Raw genomic sequence first — 24,359 nt, forward strand, 5'->3', positions numbered from 1 at the left:
ACATGAGAGCCAGACCCTCACTCCAGCATCATTTAAATTTCAGCTGACATGCCAGATAGACGACCCACCTGGTGAACTGGCCAAGCCTCCTTGGATGAGCAGATGCAGCATGTGAAGTCAAAGGACCCACACCCTCCCTTGTCCATACTGCTGGCCATTCTGATTGGGGTGGTGAGACATGCACAAGGCAAGGGACTCAGCTGGTGGTCGCAGGAGTTGGTTGCCAGCAACGGACAAGTGTGCAGCTGCCAGTCTCCCAAGGGAATCCCTAGGCAATTTCTAATAAACCTTGGAGATGATAAGGGGGCTCTATTTCCTGCTTCCTCCCCAAGTCCCCAGGAGCCTCCACACTAGGGGGCAAGGCTGGGCAAGCACTGTAAAAAGGGCCCGGGCCTCTACAGGCCAGGGCTTTCCCACTGCTTTTCTAACAACCTAAGTTTGTGTCTCTTTCATGTCATATGGAGGAGTCAATGAATACTGCACCAAAAGTTTCAAGGAAAGCCAAATGTTGTTAGAATAAATTGTGCAAACGACTTATTTCTAAAGGTTCCAAATGATTTGGAGTTCTTGACAAAAAGGAGGGGGAGTTGGGATGCAGAGCAGCAAGCAGTAATAGCTGGAGGGAAATATTTCCAGTTGGGAATTGTCACTGTAATGCAAACCACTGCAAACTCCTCCTAATTTTTTTCTTGCTTTTGATGAGTAAAACTTAGGTGTAGCCAGGAGAGTTGTATATCATGGTGTCTTGTGAAAACCAAGAATCCTAGTGTGTGGGTGCAGGGCAAGTGCACAGCTGTGTGCATAGGTGAGTACTCAGTCCAGAATGCAAACATGGCGAGAGCAGGAAGCGAGCTGCCAGGCTTGGTGCTCCCTGTCTGTCATGTGAATGGTGTGTAAACTATTGTGAGCTGGACTCTGAGGAAAGGTCACAAAGCTGTTCCCTTGACCCCTGATGTTCTTGGCTAACAAATCACTCCATTACCTTAAAGTAATCTCTGATTATATTTGGCAGAAACCTCTTGCACAAGATACATATAATCATGTGGCAAGTAAGTAGTGCAAAGCAGTCCATTGTGTGATTGGGCAGCCTTCCCTGGTGGTATGGACATCTAAACAGAAAACTATTACAGCAGGGCCACATGGAGTGTTCTGCAAGGGAAGCCACATGCTAACAGGTGAAGTAACTCAAACTCTGTTCTTGGTGCACATGTTCTTTGTCCTTGCATCTTCCTGAGAATCACCAGAGGGCGCCATTGTTCTGTACAAAAAGGCTTCCTGCGCTGGCTGCCAAGGGCCTCACCTCTCCCATCCTTCCTTCAGCGGCTGCTGGTGTTAAACTGCAGGTAGTACTGGGCTGTGGGTGCATTGGTGTAGACCTCTTTCTCCAGGTACCGTAAGCTGCCAAACAAAGAATGGAGAGGTGTTCTGTGGTGCAGAGAGCCGCGTGTCGCTTTGTTTGTGCCGTGGCTCAGCCCCAGCATCGGTTTTCCACAGCTGGACTGAACCCAGGAACATGGAAGGAAAGATCTCCCAAGAATGTGCAACAGGTGCTCCCCTGTGCTGCTGCATGGCTGCAGAGAGCACTCCCACCACCCGGTGCAGAAGGAAGGGCTCCTGCAGCAGGCAGTGCTTCCAGACTAACCCGAGCTGCCTCTTTCCAAGTGTTGTCTCAGCAGTGATGCTGCGGAGACAGCCAGAAAGTGACTGGGGTGTGTGGCGCAGCCTGTTCTTCTGACAGTCAGCATTTCACCTGGGAGGCCTTGGTGATGAACACCAGTGCACCGGCATGCCCCTTTTGCTGACCACCTGGGGCTGCTCTTGCCTGAGCCCCATTCTTTGAAATGAGACTCTGCTGACCCCCAGGCTAGCACAGACCCTCCACCTGCAGAAGGTGATCCGCTTGTCCTGTGGGCAGGGTCCCCCCCAGGTTGCTCACTTAGACTTCTGTGCATCAGCCAGCTCTTTGTTGTAGGCATCCTGGCTCTTCCTCAGCTGCAAGCGGAAATTCTGCTCCTGCACTTCCATCTCCAAGGCAGCTCGGGCAGCCAAGTGTTGCTGCTGCTCCCACTCAGCATCCCGCTGCCGCTCTGCTTCCCGCAGCCTCTGTGAGGAGGAGGGAGGGACATGCACAACAGATGCAGGAGCCCGTGCAGTGCAGAGGGCAAGTGTGGCATTAGCACGGTTGCTGGTTCTGTTCTCTGCCAGGAACTCACAGGGAAGCCATAAATGTGCCACTGTGCTCTTAGTCTCCGCCTCACTCAAATTCTACTCTGGAGACCACACTGGTACCTTACAGGGCTGTTGTAAGGGATTGCTCATACTGCACATAGCTATACATCAAGCAAGCATGTTAAGGCACCTTTGCTAAGCTGGAAAGGCATGGGCCTGTAGCCAACTGGGGGACCAAATGCAGTAGTGGAATAGGGTTGGACTCGATGGCCTTATGGGCCCTTCCAACTCCACCGCTATTCTGTTACAAACTCCTGACCACAACTGTATTGCCATAGAGAGCACTGTAACAATGTTCCGGCTCGCTGTAGCTTTGTCCAGTGGCTTCTACTGTATCACTGCACTGGTGTGGGTGGTGAGAAGGTTCCAGTGGGAAGCTCAGAGGGAACAAAAGGGACCATGGTGCTTAATGAATGGGAAGCCTGTGACCTCTCACTTCAGCAAGAGAATCCCTCTTGAATGCATGATCCAGTAAGGAGAAGGTCCCTCTTGATGCAGAAGGGATGTTCTGAGAATTGTCTGTCAAAACAACAGGCAATTCTCCCCCGCTGCTGGGTTCAAAAGGCCAAGCTGCCAATTTCAGAGGCTGGCTCATTGGCACAGCTCTGTCCTGGAGCAGGGGTGGGCAACCTGCTGCCCTGGGGCCACATACAACCCTCAAGTGAACTGGCAAAACTTCAAAAGCCCCCACAAGTGATCAGTGCATACTCCTGGTGGGACTAGTCTACCCAACCCCGTAGCCCACTGGGCAAGGAGGGAGCTGGAATGGGGTGGCTCGGCCCCACTTTGGCTCTGGTCCCACTATGGGCATGCAGCCCCTGATGCACGCTCCGATCCCTGTGGGAATGCAGCCCTCCAGGGAAAAGGGCTGGACAGGCAGCTTGGTTGTCAGCCATGCACACTCAGATCCTGGCCAGTGAGCAGCTGCAGACAGGTGCATGTTCTGCAAAAATCCACCCTCTCACCTGTGCACCTGCGTCACAGATTCCCCACAACTGCTAGCCATCCTAGTGCTCCCTAGCAGTAGTACAGTATATCACAGAAGTGAGTACACCCTCACATTTGGTAAATATTTTATTATAACTTTTCATGTGACAACCCTGAAGAAATGACACTTTGCTACAGTGTAAAGTAGTGAGTATACAGCTTGTATGACAGTGTAAATTTGCTGTCCCCTCAAAATAACTCAACACACGGCCATCACTGTCTAAACCGCTGGCAACAAAAGTGAGTACACCCCTAAGTGAGACTGTCCAAATTGGGCCCAAAGTGTCACTATTTTGTGTGGCCACCATTATTCTCCAGCACTGCCTTAACCCTCTTGGACATGGAGTTCACCAGAGCTTATTTCGAGGGGACAGCAAATTTACACTGTTATACAAGCTGTATACTCACTACTTTACACTGAGGCAAAGTGTCATTTCTTCAGGGTTGTCACATGAAAAGATAAAATATTTACAAAACGTGAGGGGTGTACTCACTTCTGTGATATACTGTAGTTATGAACAAGTGTGTGTCCTCCCTCCCAAGTGCTTCTTCCTGCATGGCGTGCACTAGTCTTTTCAGGCCACTCGCCTGGTTCTCCATGCACTGCTCCGCCTGCATCTTCCATATAGCCTCCATCTGTGCAGAGGTCATCCCCTTCCAGCGATAGGGGATCACGCGGTGTGGGCCCATCAAGCTGTTGGCTACATCAGGGTTTTCTGTCAAGATGTCGCCCGTCAGGTGGTTCTGGATCTCAGCATAGTTGTCGTCCTGCTCCCGCTGCTGGGCCAGACGCTGCTGCTGAGCCTCCTCTGCGGCCTGAGCAGGGGAACAGAGATCGCTTTTGAGGGGCTGCGGTTCCCCTTCCTAGCCCCACATTTACCACTGTCATCTGCATGGTTGTGCTCCTGCCTGCCTCAAGGCAGCTCTCCAGGTGACAGTCTGGAGAGGTCACAGATAGTGATGGTACCTGGGCTCGATTGAAGTTGGCGGTGGCCATGGCTTTGGCCCTGCGGCATTCTTCCTCCAAACGGGCCAGCTCCAGGGCTCGCTGGTCCAGTTCTATCCTCTTTTTGCCCTCCAGGATATCTGCAATGGAAGAGGCCAGGTCTTCTGGCACACAGTCTTGGCATTGGGTTGTCAGGAATAATTTTCCCCCTCCTTGGACACAGAGTCAGCTCTACAAAGCGGCTGCAGACTAGGGGAGACAAGTGGGACAGGCCTGTGCTCTTCTGCAGCTCCTACCCTGGGCTTGTGAAGATGGTGAGAAGCATGCCTCTGTGTGTGTGCGCATGCACGTGTTATATGGTTGCCTTGGTTGTGTCATGTTAAGTCAGTGAACAGATTGATTCTGTTCAAAGGCAGGACACTGGGGACAGGGAACTTAGATTTTTAATGCAGACTCTGCAGCTCAAAGCTGTGGCCTGCTAGGGCCCTGGGGAAGAGCAAACCTGGCCCTCCTTCCAGGAGAGCTGACTCCAAGTGTTGTCCCAGGGCCCATTCCTCACCCACCAGGCTGGTCACCTGCTGTGTGGCTGTGGCTCTCCCTCCTCATCTTCAGCTCTCAGCCTAGAGGGATGCCATCAGCTCCCCCAGTCAGTTTTGGGGTGGTGGGGAGGCTGTCCCATGAAGAAACGTTCTCGTGCCAGAGTGCATCTCATGGCTGAAATGAGGGAAGGCAAGTCACCCTGGGGCAGTAAAGCCAGGCGTTGAGGTGGAATCACTTATGAAGTATCTTGCTCTAACCTACTGGCCCAATTGCAAAAATCTAATCTGGGGATGGGCACCGTTCAGCTCTCCAAATGTTGTTGGACTGCAACTTCTTTCAGCCCTAGCCAGCACAGCCAAGGGCTGATGGGAGTTGTATTCCATCAACATTTATAGAGCCACAAGTTGTTTATATCACTCATTTAATATGGTATTTCTTCTTGCTTTACATTCCTTACATCGTGGGAAGAAGTTGCGGGGTCCATTAAGGTGTGGGCTCCAGAGTGGGAGGCAGACCTGGAGGAGTGCAGGCACAATTCGTGGAGTAGCTCTGCTGTGCCTGCCACGCTCCGAAATGAAGGGGCATCCCCTGCACTTGTGCAGGTGACCTTGTTGGAGGTGATGGTGCAGCAGCAGCAGCGGAGGGGAAGCGCAGCTGCATCCCAGATTTGCCTTGCTGCAAACACAGAATTATTCCCCTAGCAACTTGTTCCCGGGCATGCCAAGACTCTTAAAAAGAGGGCAGTCATCCAAGATTGTTCAAGAACCCAAATAAAGCCTGTAGATCAGCAATGCCACCCCGAACGGAGGCCAAATTTGAAGCAGGCAACCAGCCATGCAGAAAGGTCTGTTTGTTTAGTTATTGAGCTTGTATGCCACACCCCTTAGCCGTAAGGCTCTCTGGGCAGCCGACAATGCATTAAACAGCAACAGATAATACAATTAACAATGCCTACATAATAAAACATATAAAAAGCAAAACAATAAAGGCAATAAGAGGATGACATAAAAGTTAAACATTCAATTAATAAAAGCAATTAAATCATCCTTATAATTAAAATGGAATAATATTGTAAGTAGAGTAAAATTGTCTGGCAACTAAAATTCATAACATGGCAGTAGTGGAATAAAACCAGTATAAGAACCGTTAAAACCAAGTCAAGTCACTTGTTAGCATAGTCACGGAAAAGGAATGTTTTCAGTTGGTGTCTAAAAGAGGAGAGAGAAGATGCCTGGAGGATCTCTAATGAAAGTGAATTCCACAAGTGGGGCACTGTTACAGAAAAGGCCCTTCTGGCCATCTCTTCCCTGACTTCACGGGGGGGGGGGGGATTCAGAGAAGGGCCTCTGATGAAGATCTCAGTGATCGGGTTGGGACATATTGTGTGCTTAAGAATGGTGGACACACTAGTGAGACATCCTGAAGTGATGGGAAGACTAAAATACGCATGGGGTGGGGAGGCTGCACAGGAGTATTTCTTGGCGGATCGTGTCCCAGAATAGGTTTTTGGAAGCATGCTGCCATTTTCTTCAGCCTCAGGCACCACCATGTGCTCAGCTGGGACAATGCCAGCACCAGCTCGATGCTGTTCTTCACAATTCCTTGGCAAGAGCATCAGTGACCCACTCCCTTCCCTACACTTCCTCGTCCTGCACCAGCATGCAGCTCGCCAGGCCCCTGCCTCATGCTCCTCAGCCTGAACATACCTGCATATTTTTGGTCCGCAAGGTCCCTTTCTCGTTCAGTTTTCTGCTCTTCCAGAACACGCTTGTTCTGCTCCTTCTGCAGTTTGTGGCGGGCAGGTGCTTGGAGGTCCTCGCCACCAAAGCGCTGCATGCTTGAAGGGCCACAGCGTGGGTCATCGTCACTCACGCGAGCCGGACTGCCCTTGCGTACCACCTCGGGGTCATGGATGTCCCATTCACGGCTCATGGATGGCTGTTGCTTCTCCTCGCGGAATTTCACCACAGCCTGTTCTAGCTGCCGTTTCCGCTGGCGCTCTTCTTCCTCCAGCATCTGCGCAATCTTGTCATACTGCACCCTGTCTGCATCTATACCAGGAAACAAAAGAAGAAGAGCACAGGATGTTCCAGGCGTTGTATTTTATGGTGTGCTCATTTCAGTTACACACACATATGCCCTCTTGTAAAGTAAGATGGCGATAGCCTGAGGGAAGCAGGTACAAATTCTGCACAAAATACATATGGTATATAAATCCAGATTTTGTAGCAGAGGAACCAAAACTATGATACCAATGAAGAAAAGAAATCTGAATTCCGCTGCCTCTAAGAATGATGCAAGTCTGCATGATCATTCTTTGTTTAGCATAATTTGGCATTTTATTCTGCTCTCTGGTTGTTTTTATACTAGCAATTTAGACTGGGATGGAATAACTTTTTACCAAGAATCCAGACGACATCAATGCCAAGTTCTTTCATTCCAGTGTTTCCTGTGCTGTCCTTTCCTTTGGCACCTGATGGGCAGATTTTTTGGCTTAGAATGTAACTGCTATGCCAGTCAGTACAGGTGATTTGGCTGAGGGCCACTGTGACTTTCCAGGGCTACTGGTCCTCTTGCCTTCTCTTCTCTGGCTGGCAGAGCTAAACATGAGAACACCTGCTTTCCATCCTCTCCACCACCCCTACCCCAAAGCGAATGGCAAGTCTAGAGTCTAGCTGGATAAGCCCAATGTGAGTAAGTGATTTGGAAAATAAATTAACCTACCCAGGAGTGAAGTGTAAAGTGATGGGCTTTCTCCCTTTTAAGCTTTTGGCATTGGCCTAGATTTAGTCAGTTTAAAAAATGGTTTTCCCCTTGTTGATTATGTTGCTGCTTCAGTCTCTCCATCCTATTATTGTATTTTTATGCAAGCAATTTGGGAGAACTGTTTAGAGACACAACAAAAGCAATCCTCCATCATACAAAAATGCTCATTAATATGAGTATTATTATTAAGGCCTCCCACAGGCAAGAGTCCTCTCCTGCCCCCTTCTCATCCCTCTGCAGTCCCAAGGGCTGGGGTTACAGAATGGGGCCACTCAGGTGTTTGAGGACTGCAGAGTAGACCAGAGCAGAACAGTAGATAGGTCAGATTCTGGCTCTGCAGATTTCTATTCTGTTCCCACAAATAGTCTCCTCAAACACCCTGTTTTGTACAGTTCAAAGTGGTTGAAATTCAAAGCAGCAAAGACTCTGGAATTTGACCCCCACCCCACAAAAGAACAAAAGGAGAATCAAATGAGAGAGGGATGGACGCCATAAAGGAAGCCACAGTCTTGAATTCAGAACAGTTAGAATATCATGAATATTGAAAGCCTCTGATTCATAGGGTTGCCTTAAGTCGGAGACAACAACAGTACTGCTTTACAATATTAAAAACTGGTGACAGGCATTCAGTAACTGAATATTCCCAGACTTGCGTAATTAAAGTTGTTCATCAATAAACTTTCTGCTGAGCTGAACCGGAAGCAAGGGAAGGAGCAGAAAGGAACTACCAGGAGAAACCTGTATACTGCAAGGCAGCTTGGCAGAACAGGCTTGCTTTGAGAAAACATGGCAGACAGTTCTTGGTCATGGGGAATGGGCCTTTTTGGAGGATACAGTGGTATACTAAATGCTGCACAGAAGCCATGTTTTTAGTCTGCTTTCCCTTGATGACAGACAAGCAATGCCTACGCAGTACAAAAGGTCTCTAATGCAGAAGCAACCTCATAAAAGTTCTTCTGCTTTTGGTATATTCAGCAACTCCTCTGGCTTCCGAAATGTCACTGCCCACACACTTCCAACTATATCTCTGCAACCATAAGAGCTAGAGAGATGACAAGGGTTATTTTTATCTTTGAAGTGGAACTGAAATTTGTATGGATTTGATCATTGTCCCAAATTCTTCAGCTTTTCTCTACCCCTGAATAATTGCAGCACAGACACTACTCAACTTTTAATGGAAACTATGACTATAGACTTGAAGAGAACATCAGCATCATTTTATTCAGCCTTCTGGACTTGTGCACTCGGCTCCCAGATAATTTCAGGTTGTCCATATTGTAGTACAGTGATGGCAAATCTTTTAAAGACCGAGTGTCCAAACTGCAACTCAGAACCCACTTATTTATTGCAAAGTGCCAACACTGCAATAAAACCTGAGTTTGCTGACCACCAGCACAAGGGGGCAACATTCCACTGACCACCAGCTTTTGGCCAGTCCTGAAAAAGGCAAATGAGTGTATTTCCTACCTTTCCTACCTTCTGCTAAAATCACAGTCCAAGCAAATCCCTGGCAGCTCACTGACCAGGCATACAAAAGCTCGGCGAGTCGCAGCCAATGAGTGACATCATTGCCTGGCACCCTTAATCTTTCCAAATATGTTCATGGCTGCTGGGGCGATTGCATGCCGACAGAGAGGGCTCATGCCATAGATTCGCCATCACTGTTGTAGTGTATCCCAAGCAGATCGGTGGGGGAACCCTCCCCAACCTGGTAATCTGCAGGTATATAGGCCTCCAGCCCTCAGTATTCCTGCCCATTGGCCATGCTGGCTGGAACTGTCAAGAAGTGAAGTCTAAAACATCCGAAAAACACCAAGTTGGGGAAGGCAGGTACACCATGTCAGTGCTTAGAGGCAAGGAAAATGTTCACTAAGAAATGTCCTCTGTGTGTGTGCTATGATCTTCATTTGAGGCCCTCCTTCAAGGGAGGTTTGGAAGATGGCAAAAATGGGGAGGGACTTCTCCTTGGCAGTACTTCAGTTATGGAATGCCTTCCCCTGTGAGGTCTGCCTGGCACTAACATGGTCATGTTTCTGGTACCAGGGTAGAGAATCACAGATTACTAGAGAAGGAAAGAGCCCGGAAGGCCATTGGGTCCAGCCCTTTGCTCAGTGCAGAAGCTCAATTCAAAGCATCTCTAACAGAAGCCTGTCCAGGTGCATCTTGCATGCCTCCAGGGTGGGAGGGTTCTCAACATTAGGTTATTGATCTAACAGCAGGAAGTTTTCCCTGTTGCTCAGTCAGAATCTGGCTTCCCATAACTTAAGCCCATTATTTCATGTCCTACACTCTGGGATGATGATGTGACAGCCTTTCAAGTACTTGAAAAGCACTGCCTTATTTCCCACCAGTCTTCTCTTCTTGCCCAATTACTCAGTCTTTCCTCACAGGGCCTTGTTTCCAGTCCCCTGATCCTCTTTGTTGCCTCTGCACCCTGAACCTTTCCCAGTTTGTCTGCATTTTTTCTGGGGCCCATATCTGGACACAACACTCAAGGTGTGGCCTAGCCAGCACTGAATAGAGAAGAATCAGCAATTCATGTGGTTTGGAAATGATACTCCTATTAATGCTATCCAAAATAGTATTTGCCTTTTTTTGCAGCCACATCAAATTGTTTCCTCAATTCAGCTTGTGATCTATGAGTTTTTAAATATCCTTCTCACCTGTAATATTGTTGAGCCAAGTATCTCCCATCTTGTAACCATATATTTCATTTCTTTTTCCTAGGAGCAGAACTTAGGGAACAGGGTGGATGTGGTTTACCTGGATTTCAGCAAGGCCTTTGACAAAGGGCTACATGATATCCTGGTTGAGAAATTGGGGAGTTTTGGGATAGACCAATGCACTGACCAGTGGATTAGGGCATGGGTCATGGACTGAAAGCAGAAGGTAACCATTAGTGGGGAATCATCAGGATGGCGGCCAGTGACAAGCGGGGTCCCCCAAGAGTCTGTCCTGGGACCAGTCCTGTTCAATCTTTTCATCAACAACATGGAAGATGGGGTGACTAGTCTCCTGATCAAATTTGCAGATGATACTAAAACGGGGGCAGTGGCCACAACTGAGGAGCAGGCACTCCAAATCCAGAAGGATCTGGACAGACTATGGAAGTGGGCAGGGGACAACAGAATGGTGCTCAATGTGGATATGTGCAAGGTCTTGCACTTGGGGCATAAGAATAGATGTCATAAGTGCAGGTCAGGGGACAAGTGGCTGGAGAGCAGCACTTGTGAAAGGGACCTTGGGGTGCTGGTTGACTGCAAGCTAAACATGAGTCAGCAGTGTGATGCGATGGTCAAGAGGGCGAATGCCATCTTTGGTTGCATAGCCAGAAGCGTGGCTTCTAGATCAAGAGGGGTATTACTACCACTCTATACGACTCTGGTGCGCCCGCAACTGGAGTATTGTGTTCAATTCTGGGCTCCACGTTACAGGAAGGATAGAGCCAGGTTAGAGTCAGTGCAGCGTAGGGGTCACAAGGATGGTGGCTGGATTGCAGGGAAAGCCATATGAGGCAAGACTGAAGGAACTGGGACTTTTCAGCCTGGAGAAGAGGAGACTCTGAGGGGATCTATTGGCGATATATAGGTACGTGAGGAGGTGTCACATGGAGGTGGGTAGAGACCTGTACTCCCCTGCAGAGGAAGGCAGGATGCACTCCAACAGAGCCAACCTCATGGAAATAAGGTTCAATTTGGATGCCAGGAAGTACTTCCTGACAGTTAGGATCCCAAGGGTATGGAATGGGCTTCCATGGGAGGTGGTTGAGGCCCCATCGGTGAGGGTGTTCAAGGGTAGGCTAGACATGCACATGGTGGGCATGTTGTGAGTGGAGCTGGGGGTCAGACTAGATGGCCTGGGAGACCCCTTCTGACTCACTCTGTTTCTATGTTCCTATGTAACTTTGTATTTGTCCAGCTCAGCACTTAAGCCAATCAAGATAGCTTTGAATTGTGCTGTTGTCTTCCAGGGGATTAGTTCCACCCAATTTTGTGTCATCTGCAATTCTGATAAGCATTACATGAACCAACTTATCCAAATCAGCAATAAAAATGTTGACGAGCACTGAACCCTGCAGTACTCCACTCATTACCTCTCCCCAGTATGAGAAAGTGGATCCAGCTGAACTAATTTTTTTTTTGGTTCTTTGTTAATCAAAACATCTTGGGACACTTTGCACTATATATTATGTTCAGTGTTCCCGCAATCCACTAGGTAGGTTACTCAATCAAAAAATGAGATCAGATTCATCTGGCAGGATTTGTTCTTGCCCATCCATGTTGGCTTCTAGCAATCACTGCCTTTATTTCAAGGTGTTTGCAAAGTCTAAGCAGCAAGCCTCCTTCATTCTTTGCTCCATTTATTTTAATCCAGATGCTCTCAAAGAGGTGACTAAGCCCATCCTCCTGTATTTCATTGCAAACATATGTATATGGTTTAACATATGGTACAGTTTTACCTCCCTTTCTGTTCCTTTTTTTCTTGAACAAATTATATCCTTCAGTTGCTAAATTCCAGTCACGGATGTCATCCTGCTAAGTTTCAGTTAAACATACCAAGTTGTATTTGCCTGCTTGTATTAAGCCTTTCCACTACTCTCTGGCATCTGATTAGCCTAAGATAAGACTTTTAATAGATCCTGAGTTTTTTTTGTTCACTGTGCAAACCTGTTTGAAACTTTTGTATACAAATAGTTTTACATGAATTACATTGCATTTTAAGGCTTGTAAACTGCCTAGAGAGCTTTAGCCATTGGCCAGTATAGAAATGTTATAAACTAATCTGTTGCTTTTATTTACCATATTTGTGGCCACCCATCAACATATGTTCTCTGAGCAGTTACTGAACTGAGAATAAAATACAATATTTGAAATACAAGGAACAAAGTAAAATGCAGTCTAAAACTTCCTTTTTGAGCAGTGGAAAAATGCCCTTAAAAGCACTACAAGTTGATTAAAAGATCCAGTCTGATAAAAAGCTCTTCTCCTGGCACCTGAAAATCAATGCAGGAAGTACAAGGCAGAGGCTATTCCTCAACTGCAGCACCCCTGCTGAGAAGGCCTGTCCTTAGCAATCAAACAAGCTTCACGTGGTGGGAAAAGTCCCATGACAGAAGGCACAATGTCTAAAGCCTCCTTCTTCATAAGAATAATTTCCATAGACATATGTGCATGCTGTAAAGGACCTGGGGGCTTCATATAGATTCCACATGAGCCTTCCCCAGTCTAGTGCTCTCTGGATACGCTGGACTACCACTGCTTGCACACCTGTTGCTGAACTAATGCATTTCATGTATAAGGGGCATTCAATGTATTCTCAGAATCGGGTTGATTTGCTATTGATGTGGGTAATTTAATTATTTCATTAGCTAATGACACTATCTGAGGGTATACATGCAAAATTTCAAATAAGTGTGATCATTAGTTCCTAGTAATCCTCAGTGAAAGACGACCATAATGACTGACATGTCAATGCTGAAGAAAATTGAGCACCGTGCTGTGATTAAGTTCCTTACAAAACAAGGAAAAAGTCAAAAAATCATTCACGAAGAGATGGTGGCCATTTACCAGGACTCTGCACCTTCATTACCTACTGTTCAAAAGTGGTCAAGTGAATTTAAAAGGGGCAGAGAAAGCATTGAAGACGACCCTCGCTCGGGTGGGACAGTTACTGCCACTACGAAAGAAAATGTGAAAAAAATTGAGAAACTTGTATTGGAAGATGCCCGAATAAAAATCAAAATGTTAGCAGAGATGACAAACCTATCCGTTGGTATCATATTTACTATTTTTCATGACCATCTTAACCTTTCAAAGGTCTGTGCGAGATGGGTGCTGCAAATGCTCATGGCTCCTCAGAAACAAGTGTGAGTCAAGTGCTGCAGGGAGTTTTTAGAGCTCTGTGGTGAAGATCCAACGAGTATGTTCGACCGGGTTGCTACTGGAGATGAAACTTGGGTTCATCACTATGACCCTGAAAGTAAGCAGGAGTCCATGCAGTGGCACAAAAAAGGTGCTGACCCTCCGAAGAAATTCAAAATCACTCCATCGGCTGGAAAAATCATGGCCACAGTGCTTTGGGACTCAAGGGGAATTTTATTGATTGAGTACATGAAAAAAGGTGAAACTATAAATGCAGCATCTTACGCAACCACTCTGAGTAATTTAAGAGAAGCAATTAAAGAAAAAAGGCGAGGAAAACTGACCGCAGGTGTGTTGCTTCTTCATGAGAACATGCCCGTTCACACAGCGCATATTTCGAAGGCTGGTTTTGAAGAAATAAACCACCCACCCTATAGCCCAGACCTGGCCCCCAGTGACTACTACCTATTCCCGAATTTTAAAAAAGATCTTCATGGAAAGCGATTTTCCAATGATGAAGAGCTCAAGGCGGCAATTAACACACATTTTTTAGACAAGGAGGAAGGGTATTTTTTTACAGGGAATTGAAAAGTTAATTTCTAGATGTAATAAGTGTATTGAAGTTATGGGAGATTACACTGAAAAATAAAAATCATTTCAATTTATTATTCCTTTTTCTTCATGCTGATACCGAGAATACATTGAACACCCTACGTTCCTGCACTGGAAAGTACTCCTGTGGCTCTTGACTTGCCCAAATGGAACATTATAGAGTGGCCGATCTCCCAACTCCCACACCAACATCAAAGGACAAATCTAAGGCATTGACCTGGTGGGGAAGTAGACCAAAAATGCTTACCAAATGCGTCATCCCGTTGTTTCTCTGCATTCTCTCTCAGTATTTGTTCTTCCACTTGGCTTTTCAGGCCTTCCACATCCACCTTGAGTAAGGTGAAGAACAACCATGACAGTGCAGGTATTAGTGACACATGGCAAGGTGTGTTCAGAACCAGAAAACTGAATGCAAGATTCTTGCATGCTACCTTCCCATCTCTTCCAAACAAAGGACATCATGATATCTTAAAGACTCCTGTACTATGGCATAAGCTATCCTATGGCAGAATATAGCTGCAAGGATGCTGATAAAAGCCAATTCAAACAAATTATTTCTCAGTTTCTTATGTAAGCTGCCTTAAGTGCCTGATTTATGCAGAATAGCAGGATACAGATACAACTGGATGACCTGTGGCCCTCCAAACTGTTTCCTTCTATGATCTGAAACCCATGCTAGATGTTTTGGCCTGAAACTTCCATAACCCCTCATCACTGGCTATACTAGCTAGAGCAGATGGGCACTGCAGGCCAGAACATCAGGAGTGCTAACAGTTGCCCAACCTTGCTTTTAATGTGAACTCCTTGCCACCAGCATTCCTAAATAACTTGAATGGATTTGAAGTGGGTTAGGCCTCAGGTTTAAGCTTTTGGCACAGATGTTTAGTTGTTGTTGTTAGTCGTGAAGTCGTGTCCGACCCATCACGACCCCATGGACAACATTCCTCCAGGCCTTCCTGTCCTCCACCATTCCCCGGAGTACACTTAAGCTCACACTGACTGCTTCAGTGACTCCATCTAGCCACCTCATTCTCTGCCGTACCCTTCTTCTTTTACCATCAATTGTTCCCAGCATTAGGCTCTTCTCCAGGGAGTCCTTCCTTCTCATTAGGTGGCCAAAGTATTTGAGTTTCATCTTCAGTATCTGGCCTTCTAAAGAGCAGTCAGGGTTGATCTCCTGCAGGACTGACCGGTTTGATTGCCTTGCGGTCCAGGGGACTCGCAGGAGTCTCCGCCAGCACCACAACTCAAAGGCCTCCATTCCTCAGCACTCAGCCTTCCTTATGGTCCAGCTTTCAGAGCCACACATTGCAACTGGGAAAACCATAGCCTTGACTATACGCACTTTTGTTGGCAGGGTGAAGTCTCTGCTTTTTAGTATGCTATCTAGATTTGCCATAGCTTTCCTCCCCAGGAGCAAGCATCTTTTAATTTCTTGGCTGCAGTCCCCGTCTGTGGTGATCTTGGAGCCCAGGAGAATAAAATCTGTCACTTAGTACATATGTACTTTAATCAAGATATCTGGGGCTTCAGGTGCTTGGACACTGAAATGCAAAAGGTCCTGAAGAACAGTCACATGTGAGCTACCCTTTGAACTGCAGAGATGAGCTCTGCTACTTCTTAAATGGTGCTTGTACAATTTGGAATCACAAACGACAGCCCTTAAATGCCCAAAGTACTGAAGTTATTTTTTCTGAGATCTCATTTGCTGGGAAGAAACACCACTGAAGGCTGTGTTCATCTCAGTAAACAAGCCAATAGCTCCTGTGCAAAGGTGCTTTCATACTAAGCAGGCATTTCTTCCCACAAGGCCTCATACCTGAGGGGTGTGCAGAGACTCCTATGCAGAGCCTCCAACCAAGGCAGCCCTTATCCCAACCCATTGCTCCACAGCTCTGCACAAGTTACCCCCATGGTGCGGTAGCGAGCATTAAAGATGCGGCTCTGTCTTTGCTTCTCCCGGTTTCTGCGGGCTTCGATGGCAGCTGCCTCTTTTAGGTCTGTCTGAATGTCCACTTTATACATCTCCACAGCTGCAACTGAGAGATGAGTTTGTGTGTGAAAGGGAGAAAGACAGATGGTTCTGCAGTAGGCCACCTACCACACCATTACCAATTAACCTGATCTCATTTCCTCCTGCCTGGCGGGCACAGATGCTTAGCTAGAATTGTGTCTCTGGCTATTCTGGATCACCTTCCAATCAGTGCTTTGGCTACTATGGGAGAGGTCTGTTTTCTGAATCAGATCCCCCAGTCATTGCTGACTCTTCCTGTGCAGCAAATATAGATTCTGCCTTTATTGTGTTCTCTTTACTAAATGGAACACTGAGGGCAGCTGAATGTCATGTTGAGAAAAGAAGAAACTGGAATGGGACTGGCCTGCTCCTTCCCCCATCTACTGATTGCCAGATGTTTTGGGCTATGGCTCTCAGCATTCCTGCCACTTGATATACAGTACTGGCTGTGGCTCATGAGTACTGAAGTCCAAAAGATCTGGTTGGGGAAGGCTGGTTTATAGCATCTTGAAAGGCTGGGATTATCACAAGGTTGTTATTGTCAGGTACAAATGGTTAGGCTGAAACTATAAGGCACTTTGCAAACCCAAACTGCAGGTAATTGAGAGCAGTCATTTATTATTATTTATTGCATTTTTATACCCCCCCCCCCCATAGCCTGTAGAACTCTCTGGGCAGTTTACAAATAAAAACATAACAGTAAAAACAATGCAGAACAATAAAACCAATTAAAATCAAACACAACAAAAAAGGGGGGGAAATAAAAATACAACAACTTGGCAACTCCTGGTGATTAACAAAGATTAATACATGGCATAAGCAGTTCAAATAAAAACTATATTAAAACCAATCTATCCATTCAAACATCTGACAATTAAAAAACATTTATTCATTTAACCAATAATCCTACGTATGTTTAGATGAAAACAAAAATTGCATGATTTTTCTGTCTAAACATGCATAGGATTGCACCTCCAGCTGCAATTTTTAAAAAATCGTACTAAAGTTTCTTAATACAAATTATACAACCTGATACAAACCACCCAAAACAGTTTTGTTGCAATGAAATGCTCAAATATTATGTTACCCAAAGGCTATTATACAAAATCTGTTAAAGAAAATTATAAAATTACAAACTCGAAGTTCGTCATAAAAGTTACAACTTGCACAGAAGGCTTTAGGTTAACCCTTCATTTACCTTCCCTGCCTCACCTTTTTCCTCTCTATACTGGGATGGCTAACTCTGTTTGCCTTCTGGTTCCCATGGCAACGGGGCAGTCTATTTTCAACCTCATTCAACCCTCAGGGACATATTGGTTCTACCCAAACGTCAATTTATGCAAATTTTTACGCGGGAAGCCTATCCACATAAAGAGAAGCAGGGGACTGGGAGGAGGCGCCATGAGAAGAAGGTCCTCACTCATCTTTGGAGAAAAGAGGGCGGTGCTTCATATATAAAAAAGTTCAGGAAGCGGAGCCCTATCAGCAGTCGAGATTAAGCATTGCAGGGATCGTGAGTTCTCGCGAGGTTTGCGGGTTCTCGCCCTTGTTGAAAGCGGGCTAGAGCGGTCGGGTGCAGGGCCCCGGAGGTTCCGACAGAGGGGCCCTGCCGGCCCGTGTCCCCTACCGAGCCCCGCAGTCCTTAACCCTTTCCTATCCCCTTCCTCTTTAACCTGCAAAATGGGGTTCCTCAAGCTGATCGAGATCGAGAATTTCAAATCGTACAAGGGGCGGCAAATCATCGGGCCCTTCCGGCGCTTCACGGCCATCATCGGGCCCAATGGATCCGGTACGCGACCCTCGGAGGAGGGAAGGGGAGGGTGAAGGTTCTGCCAGGGGTGGGGGCGGGCGGATCAAGCACTAGTTCATTGCCTTTCCTAAAGGGGGTGTAGCTCTGACTGAGTCGCAGCTCTGGTGTTGCTCCCGCCTAGCGCGGGATGCAGAAAGCCCTCTCTGTTTGCGTCTTTGTACCCGCGGAGAGTGGTGGCCCTCCTTTGGCGGCTGACAGGCGTGGAGCAGAGCATTACTCTCCCACAGAGAGGAAGCTGCGTGTTGCGCTCTTCCAATATAATTGGATTTGGGAGGCTGTGCATGCAGGTTATGCATACGCCATTTTTTTTTCCTGCAAGGAGCTCATCGCAGCTCATATAATTATTTTCCTCCTGTCCATTTTATTTTCACAACGATTCTGTGAGGTAGATTAGACTGAGCGAGTGACTGGCTCAAAGTTACTCAGTGAGCTTCATGTCCATGTGGGTTCTAAAACCCTGAGCCTGGTTCAGCATTTACCACTGCGCCAAACTGTGCTACTGACAACTGTATAGCTCTTGAAAGTGCACAGCCCCATCTGTGTTTTAAAAGTGCTGGGATTCTGCTTCTGTGGAGGGTCGCCATTGGTGAGAAACTACTTAGTGATAGGTGTGTTTGGAGAGGAGTTAATAGCTGGAGTGGGCACCCCGCTTCAGCAAGGTGTGATTTGTCAGGATGGTTTAGTCAAATGGGGTTAGAGAGAAGGCATTCCACTGTGTTTTTCTGTGATTTAAGAAGAATGGCAGAGAGGCAATTGAATGGCTCTTTCAAGGAGATCCAGCAGGGCAAACTTCCTGGACTGGGTGCCCTCTGCATGCTTTGGATTTCAGTTTCCATCAGCCACAACAAGCTCAGCTGTGGTGATAGAACAGTCAAGAATGATGGGAGTTGTTGTCAAAATTATCTTGAGGCCACCAGAGTAGGAAAAGCTGTACTGGGAAAAGAGGGCAGTGCTTTTTAAGGAAAGGGAGGCTGTGTATAATCTTCTAGTAGGAGAAACCAAGCTCAAGACTTCTGGGAGGCTCTGTGCTGCCCCAGTTTCCATCTCAAATTAGAGGAGACACGATGCGTAAGAAACATCTTTTGCAGGTACTAAGAGCAATCTTGGGTTTTCACATGTTCTGGGATCAAAGCCTAACAGAGAAGGCTCACATAGGCTAGTCCATCTTTGCCAAAATGTATCACTCTTTCTTTGCTCTTTTTCACGTAGGCAAGTCAAACCTCATGGATGCCATCAGCTTTGTCCTTGGTGAAAAGACCAGTAATTTGAGAGTAAAGACCTTGCGGGACTTGATTCATGGGGCCCCCGTAGGGAAGCCAGCTGCCAACCGAGCATTTGTCAGCATGGTTTACTCTGAAGATGGTGCTGAAGATCGCACCTTTGCAAGGGTCATTGTGGGTAAGCATTGGGGTGGTTTGGGGAAGCTTTGGAGCCATCATATTTGGGCTTCAGAAAAGAATGGTGGGGGTCTCTGGCATGTCATGGTGCAAGGAGATGGGTGGTTGGACTTCTGAGAGGTGGGCTCATTGCATTAAGCTGAGATAGAGAAGTGTGTTTGCATGTGAGGAGTTCTTCATATCAGTATGTGAAAAACCTTTTGGTAACGCGTGGTACTCTCAGGTGTAAGCTTCTTGAAGTTGTGGCCTGCAACTTTCAGCTGTCCTAGTCAGTGCAGCCAAAGGAGAGTGATCATGGAAGTTGTAGGCCAAAACCTCTAAAGACTTGTAGGATGCCCACTCCTGCCTTAAGGGGTCATTGCAGTCAGATAGCATTCATACTTATGCTGAAGAGCAGATAGTTGTGTTCTATGAGATATACTGCATGAAATTGTAGTTTTAATCACCTAGAGCCGAAAGCCTGTTTCTTGCTCTGGCTCTCAGTTTTATAGTAGTTCATGTCTTCTGTAACATCCCACTCAGAAAGATAATAGAACATTATTGCCTTGGTTTTGCATAGTAGTAATACTGTGTTCAGTTCTAATGACAGCTGAGAGTTTACGGACATAACCCAGTTCCAAATCTCTTGATCCCATCTGATATTTGCCTTTTCTTATTCCCCATAGTTTCTCTGGATGTCCTTTGTAAGACTAATAATCATCTTCAGCAGGGGGTGGCATCTGGATCTTCAGCAGGGGGTAAAATTTTGCAGGCAGGGGGTGGCATTTGGATCTTCTCACACCTTGGGTTTCAGTTCTTGTCAAGGCTAAAGGAGATCTGTGTCTTGTAGGGAGCTCATCAGAGTACAAAATAAACAACAAAGTGGTACAGCTGAGCGAGTACAGTGAAGAACTGGAGAAACTGGGCATTCTGATCAAAGCTAGGAACTTTCTCGTGTTCCAGGTATGTTTTGTTTTCCAGAGTCATAACCCAATGCAAACACACATGCCCTTGGCTGCAGCAGGATGGAATACATGACAGGCAGATTCACTGGCCTTTCCTACCCTGCATTTACCTGGCAGCCCAAGTGTGGATCTTCTGAGAACACTTCTGTAAAGTGCTTGGTCTTGGGGGTGCTTGAGACAGTTGTGCAGCCTGGCTGCAACAGGGTCTCCTCTAATTCGGCAAGGGGGAGGGTGGCTGTGAATGGGAGGTTGGCCTGAGCAAGCTTATTGGGCCCAGTAGCAGCCAACCGTTCATCCACAAGTGTGTGTGAATGAATGTAGGTTGATGGGTTTGCCTCTTGTGTGCTGAGCTGGGGAACTGGCCACACTGCAACACTGAGGAGGCAAGCTGAAGTCTAGGCGTGTGACAAATTCCTTCTGAGGCTTTGTTTGTCACTGTCCCAGGGAGCAGTAGAGTCCATTGCAATGAAGAACCCCAAGGAGCGCACAGCACTGTTCGAGGAGATCAGTCGTTCAGGGGAGCTGGCTCAGGAGTATGACAAGCGCAAGAAGGAGATGGTCAAGGCGGAGGAAGACACCCAATTCAATTATCACCGTAAAAAAAACATTGCAGCAGAACGTAAGGAAGCCAAACAGGAGAAGGAAGAGGTAAATATCAGAGGTTGGCATTAGCCACAGTTTTCTCTGGGCACAAGAAGATATTGGTCTGTCTCTTGGCATCCCTGTAGTAAAAGCCTGTCTACACTGTATCTAGAATTAACATGGTAAACCAGCTCAGTTTCAGGCCACTCTTATTTCACTGCATCCTTCCTTATTCCTGATTTCCTCTCCTTAATCACAGGCTAGAGGTGGCATTGTTAGTCCTCTGGCAGGGCTGGCCCTTCCATTAGGCAGAGTAAGGCAGCTTCCTCAGGAGCAGATTTTAGGAAGTGGCAGCAGCAGCCCCTTCCTTTGAGTCCCCTAATCTGACCTGCCTTGTGTCTAAGCTAACCAGCTGTCCTCGGTTACAGGGAAGGATGTTCTGTCATCTGTGTTGAAGGAAGAGTTGTGTATCAGAACAGGTAGATTCTGTATAAGGGGAGTGTGCATCCTCTGTCTCAGGCAGAACAATGTCTTGGGCCATCCCTGCCCTTTGAATTTGGTGGTGGCTGCTTCCCTGTTTCCTGATTGCAGAGACTGGTGCTTTGGCTGTGCTTTCAATAGCTTTATCATTGTTATTACATTGCACTTCTATCCTGCTTTTTGTCCTCTTGTGAGGAACCCACAGTGGCTTACATAGTTCTCCTGCACCCCATTGTATCCTCACAACAGCAACAACCCTGTGTGGTGGGTTGGACTGAGAGTGAGTGACTGGCCCAGAGTCACTCTGTGAGCTTCGATGCTGAGCAAGGGCTAGAGCCTGGATCTCTCAGGCCCCCAGTCCAGCTCTCAAGCCACTGTGCCACAGTGGCTCTAAGCATGTGAAGGTCTAGACATTCCCCTTCCCTGGCCACAGCTCAGAATGAGGCATGGAACAGCTTCCTGGCATGAATAGGCCTGAGAATCCTGTAAGGACTTCAGCCAAGAGACTTGCTTGTGGCTGCATCATGATAGAAAGGTGACTCAGACTGTGGGCTTCCTGATCTCTAGCACCTTCTCCTGGTTACTGTTTCTCCAGCTTTTAATGCTTTCTATTAAATTATTATGCCTATATAATTAGTTGATAGAAATCATGGATCAGTGCAGTTTCTGCTTGGAATGAAGACTGAGTACAAATGGAAAATACTCCCATGTAAGGACAATAGGATTAGTAGCATGTGGTAGCCTCAAGTCAAGGCATAGAACTTCAGGCTTGGGTTCCAGCCAGGTCCTCCTGCTGGTATCTTGGCTGGCCCCCTTGGCCTTGACCAACACTAACGTGGCCTTGAGAGTTTCTCAGAAATAGAATTCAGCCCTCAGACTGAAAGAGGACTTGACCTCCTTGTCCTAAGTGTGCAGAGCTGGTGTTACTAGTGGGAACTGAGAGTACTTGGAGGTTCTCACCCTAGTGAGCAGCTTGGGATCTGGGGTTCCCTGCATCTGGATCACGTGAGGCTGATGCTTTTGCTTTCTTCTCTCCTGTCTTGGGGACCAGGCGGATCGGTACCAGCGCCTGAAGGATGAGGTTGTGCGAGCTCAAGTCCAGTTGCAGCTCTTCAAGCTGTACCACAATGAAGCTGAGATTGAAAAGCTGAACAAGGAGTTGGGCTCTAAGAACAAAGAGATAGATAAAGACAAGAAGCGCATGGACAAAGTGGAGGATGAGCTCAAAGACAAGAAAAAGGAGCTGGGCAAAGTGATGAGGGAGCAGCAGCAGATCGAGAAAGAGATCAAGTAAGGCTGCTGGTGCTTGTGTTGGGCAGTGTGGTGGTGGCGGCGGTGATGCACCAGATTCCAGGGATCTATCTGGTTTTGTATAAGCAAACAGCAACAGACAAATTAACAAGCAAAACAGGGCAGAGCCTGTCACAAACAGCTTGGGTGACCCGCATGTGCGAGATTAGAGTTCATACAGAGATCAGGAGTTGATCAACAAATCCTACCAACCCAGTTAGCAACCAATGAATACTTATTATTATCCCATTTTACATAAGGGGATCACTGTGGCTATGAGTAGTACGAAAGGCAATTTGCCTTGGGTATTCATGTCAGAGAAATAAAAACACATGCAGATTAGATAAAAGGAGCAAGTAACTCAAAGCCAGACAAGTCACTGGCTACAGGTCAGTCTGTTCCTGTCACATATGTGTGCAGGCACAGGCAACTGTGGAAGTGAGCTCACTTAATTGTGGGGACCATTTTAGTTGATCATTTTCTTCTCTCCCACAGAAAGGAACACCTTTGTATAAGATGATACCTGTTCTACAGTATATCACAGAAGTGAGTACACCCCTCACATTTGGTAAATATTTTATTATAACTTTTCATGTGACAACCCTGAAGAAATGACACTTTGCTACAGTGTAAAGTAGTGAGTATACAGCTTGTATGACAGTGTAAATTTGCTGTCCCCTCAAAATAACTCAACACACAGCCATCACTGTCTAAACCGCTGGCAACAAAAGTGAGTACACCCCTAAGTGAAACTGTTCAAATTGGGCATTATTAGCCATTTTCCCTCCCCGGTGTCATGTGACTTGTTAGTGTTACAAGGTCTCAGGTGTGAATGGGGAGCAGGTGTGTTAAATTTGGTGTTATCACTCTCACTCTCATATTGGTCACTGGAAGTTCAACATGGCACCTCATGGCAAAGAACTCTCTGAGAATCTGAAAAAAAGAACTGTTGCTCTACATAAAGATGGCCTAGGCTATAAGACGATTGCCAAGACCCTGAAACTGAGCTGCAGCACGGTGGCCAAGACCATACAGCGGTTTAACAGAACAGGTTCCACTCAGAACAGGCCTCACCATGGTCGACCAAAGAAGTTGAGTGCAGGTGCTCAGCGTCATATCCAGAGGTTGGCTTTGGGAAATAGACGTATGAGTGCTGCCAGCATTGCTGCAGAGGTTGAAGGGGTGGTGGGTCAGCCTGTCAGTGCTCAGACCATACGCCGCACACTGCATCAAATTGCTCTGCAGGGCTGTCATCCCAGAAGGAAGCCTCCTCTAAAGATGATGCACAAGAAAGCACGCAAACAGTTTTCTGAAGACAAGCGGACTAAGGACATGGATTAGAGGAACCATGTCCTGTGGACTGATGAGACCAAGATAAACTTACTTGGTTCAGATGGTGTCAAGCGTGTGTGGCGACAACCAGGTGAGGAGTACAAAGACAAGCGTGTCTTGCCTACAGTCAAGCATGGTGGTGGGAGTGTCATGGTCTGGGGCTGAGTGCTGTCGGCACTGGGGAGCTACAGTTCATTGAGGGAACCATGAATGCCAACATGTCCTGTGACATACTGAAGCAGAGCATGATCCCCTCCCTTTGGAGACTAAGCCGCAGGGCAGTATTCCAACATGATAAAGACCCCAAACACACCTCCAAGACAACCACTGCCTTGCTAAAGAGGCTGAGGGTAAAGGTGATGGACTGGCCAAGCATGTCTCCAGACCTAAACCCTATCGAGCATCTGTGGGGCATCCTGAAATGGAAGGTGGAGGAGCACAAGGTCTCTAACATCCACCAGCTCCGTGATGTCGTCATGTAGGACTCCAGTGGCAACCTGTGAAGCTCTGGTGAACTCCATGCCCAAGAGGGTTAAGGCAGTGGTCGTCTTGGAGGTGTGTTTGGGGTC

The 24,359-nt window shown here is 47.0% G+C and overlaps 2 protein-coding genes across 2 annotated transcripts in view; one reads left to right on the forward strand and one right to left on the reverse strand.

The window, feature by feature from the left end:
* Window positions 1–983: 983 nt before the first annotated feature.
* On the reverse strand, window positions 984–15,966 carry RIBC1 (RIB43A domain with coiled-coils 1). Its single transcript, XM_044443731.1, has 7 exons — window positions 15,850–15,966; window positions 14,189–14,270; window positions 6,409–6,753; window positions 4,184–4,302; window positions 3,805–4,032; window positions 1,937–2,103; window positions 984–1,398 (listed from the first exon to the last, which is right to left on the reverse strand). The coding sequence occupies exons 1-7, from the start codon at window positions 15,964–15,966 to the stop codon at window positions 1,317–1,319; spliced, it is 1,140 nt and encodes a 379-aa protein (XP_044299666.1). The 3' UTR covers window positions 984–1,316.
* Window positions 15,967–17,509: 1,543 nt separating this feature from the next.
* SMC1A (structural maintenance of chromosomes 1A) overlaps window positions 17,510–24,359 on the forward strand; it is a 27,431-nt gene continuing 20,581 nt past the window's right edge. Inside the window, exons 1-5 of the mRNA XM_044443583.1 lie at window positions 17,510–17,744; window positions 18,975–19,163; window positions 19,992–20,104; window positions 20,551–20,754; window positions 22,220–22,458. Coding sequence (XP_044299518.1) covers window positions 17,636–17,744; window positions 18,975–19,163; window positions 19,992–20,104; window positions 20,551–20,754; window positions 22,220–22,458 — 854 coding nt within the window. The 5' untranslated portion in view covers window positions 17,510–17,635. The remainder of the gene's footprint in view (window positions 17,745–18,974; window positions 19,164–19,991; window positions 20,105–20,550; window positions 20,755–22,219; window positions 22,459–24,359) is intronic.

Source organism: Varanus komodoensis, unplaced genomic scaffold, assembly GCF_004798865.1.
Source record: "Varanus komodoensis strain SLA01 unplaced genomic scaffold, ASM479886v1 scaffold42, whole genome shotgun sequence".
NCBI lineage: Eukaryota > Metazoa > Chordata > Lepidosauria > Squamata > Varanidae > Varanus > Varanus komodoensis.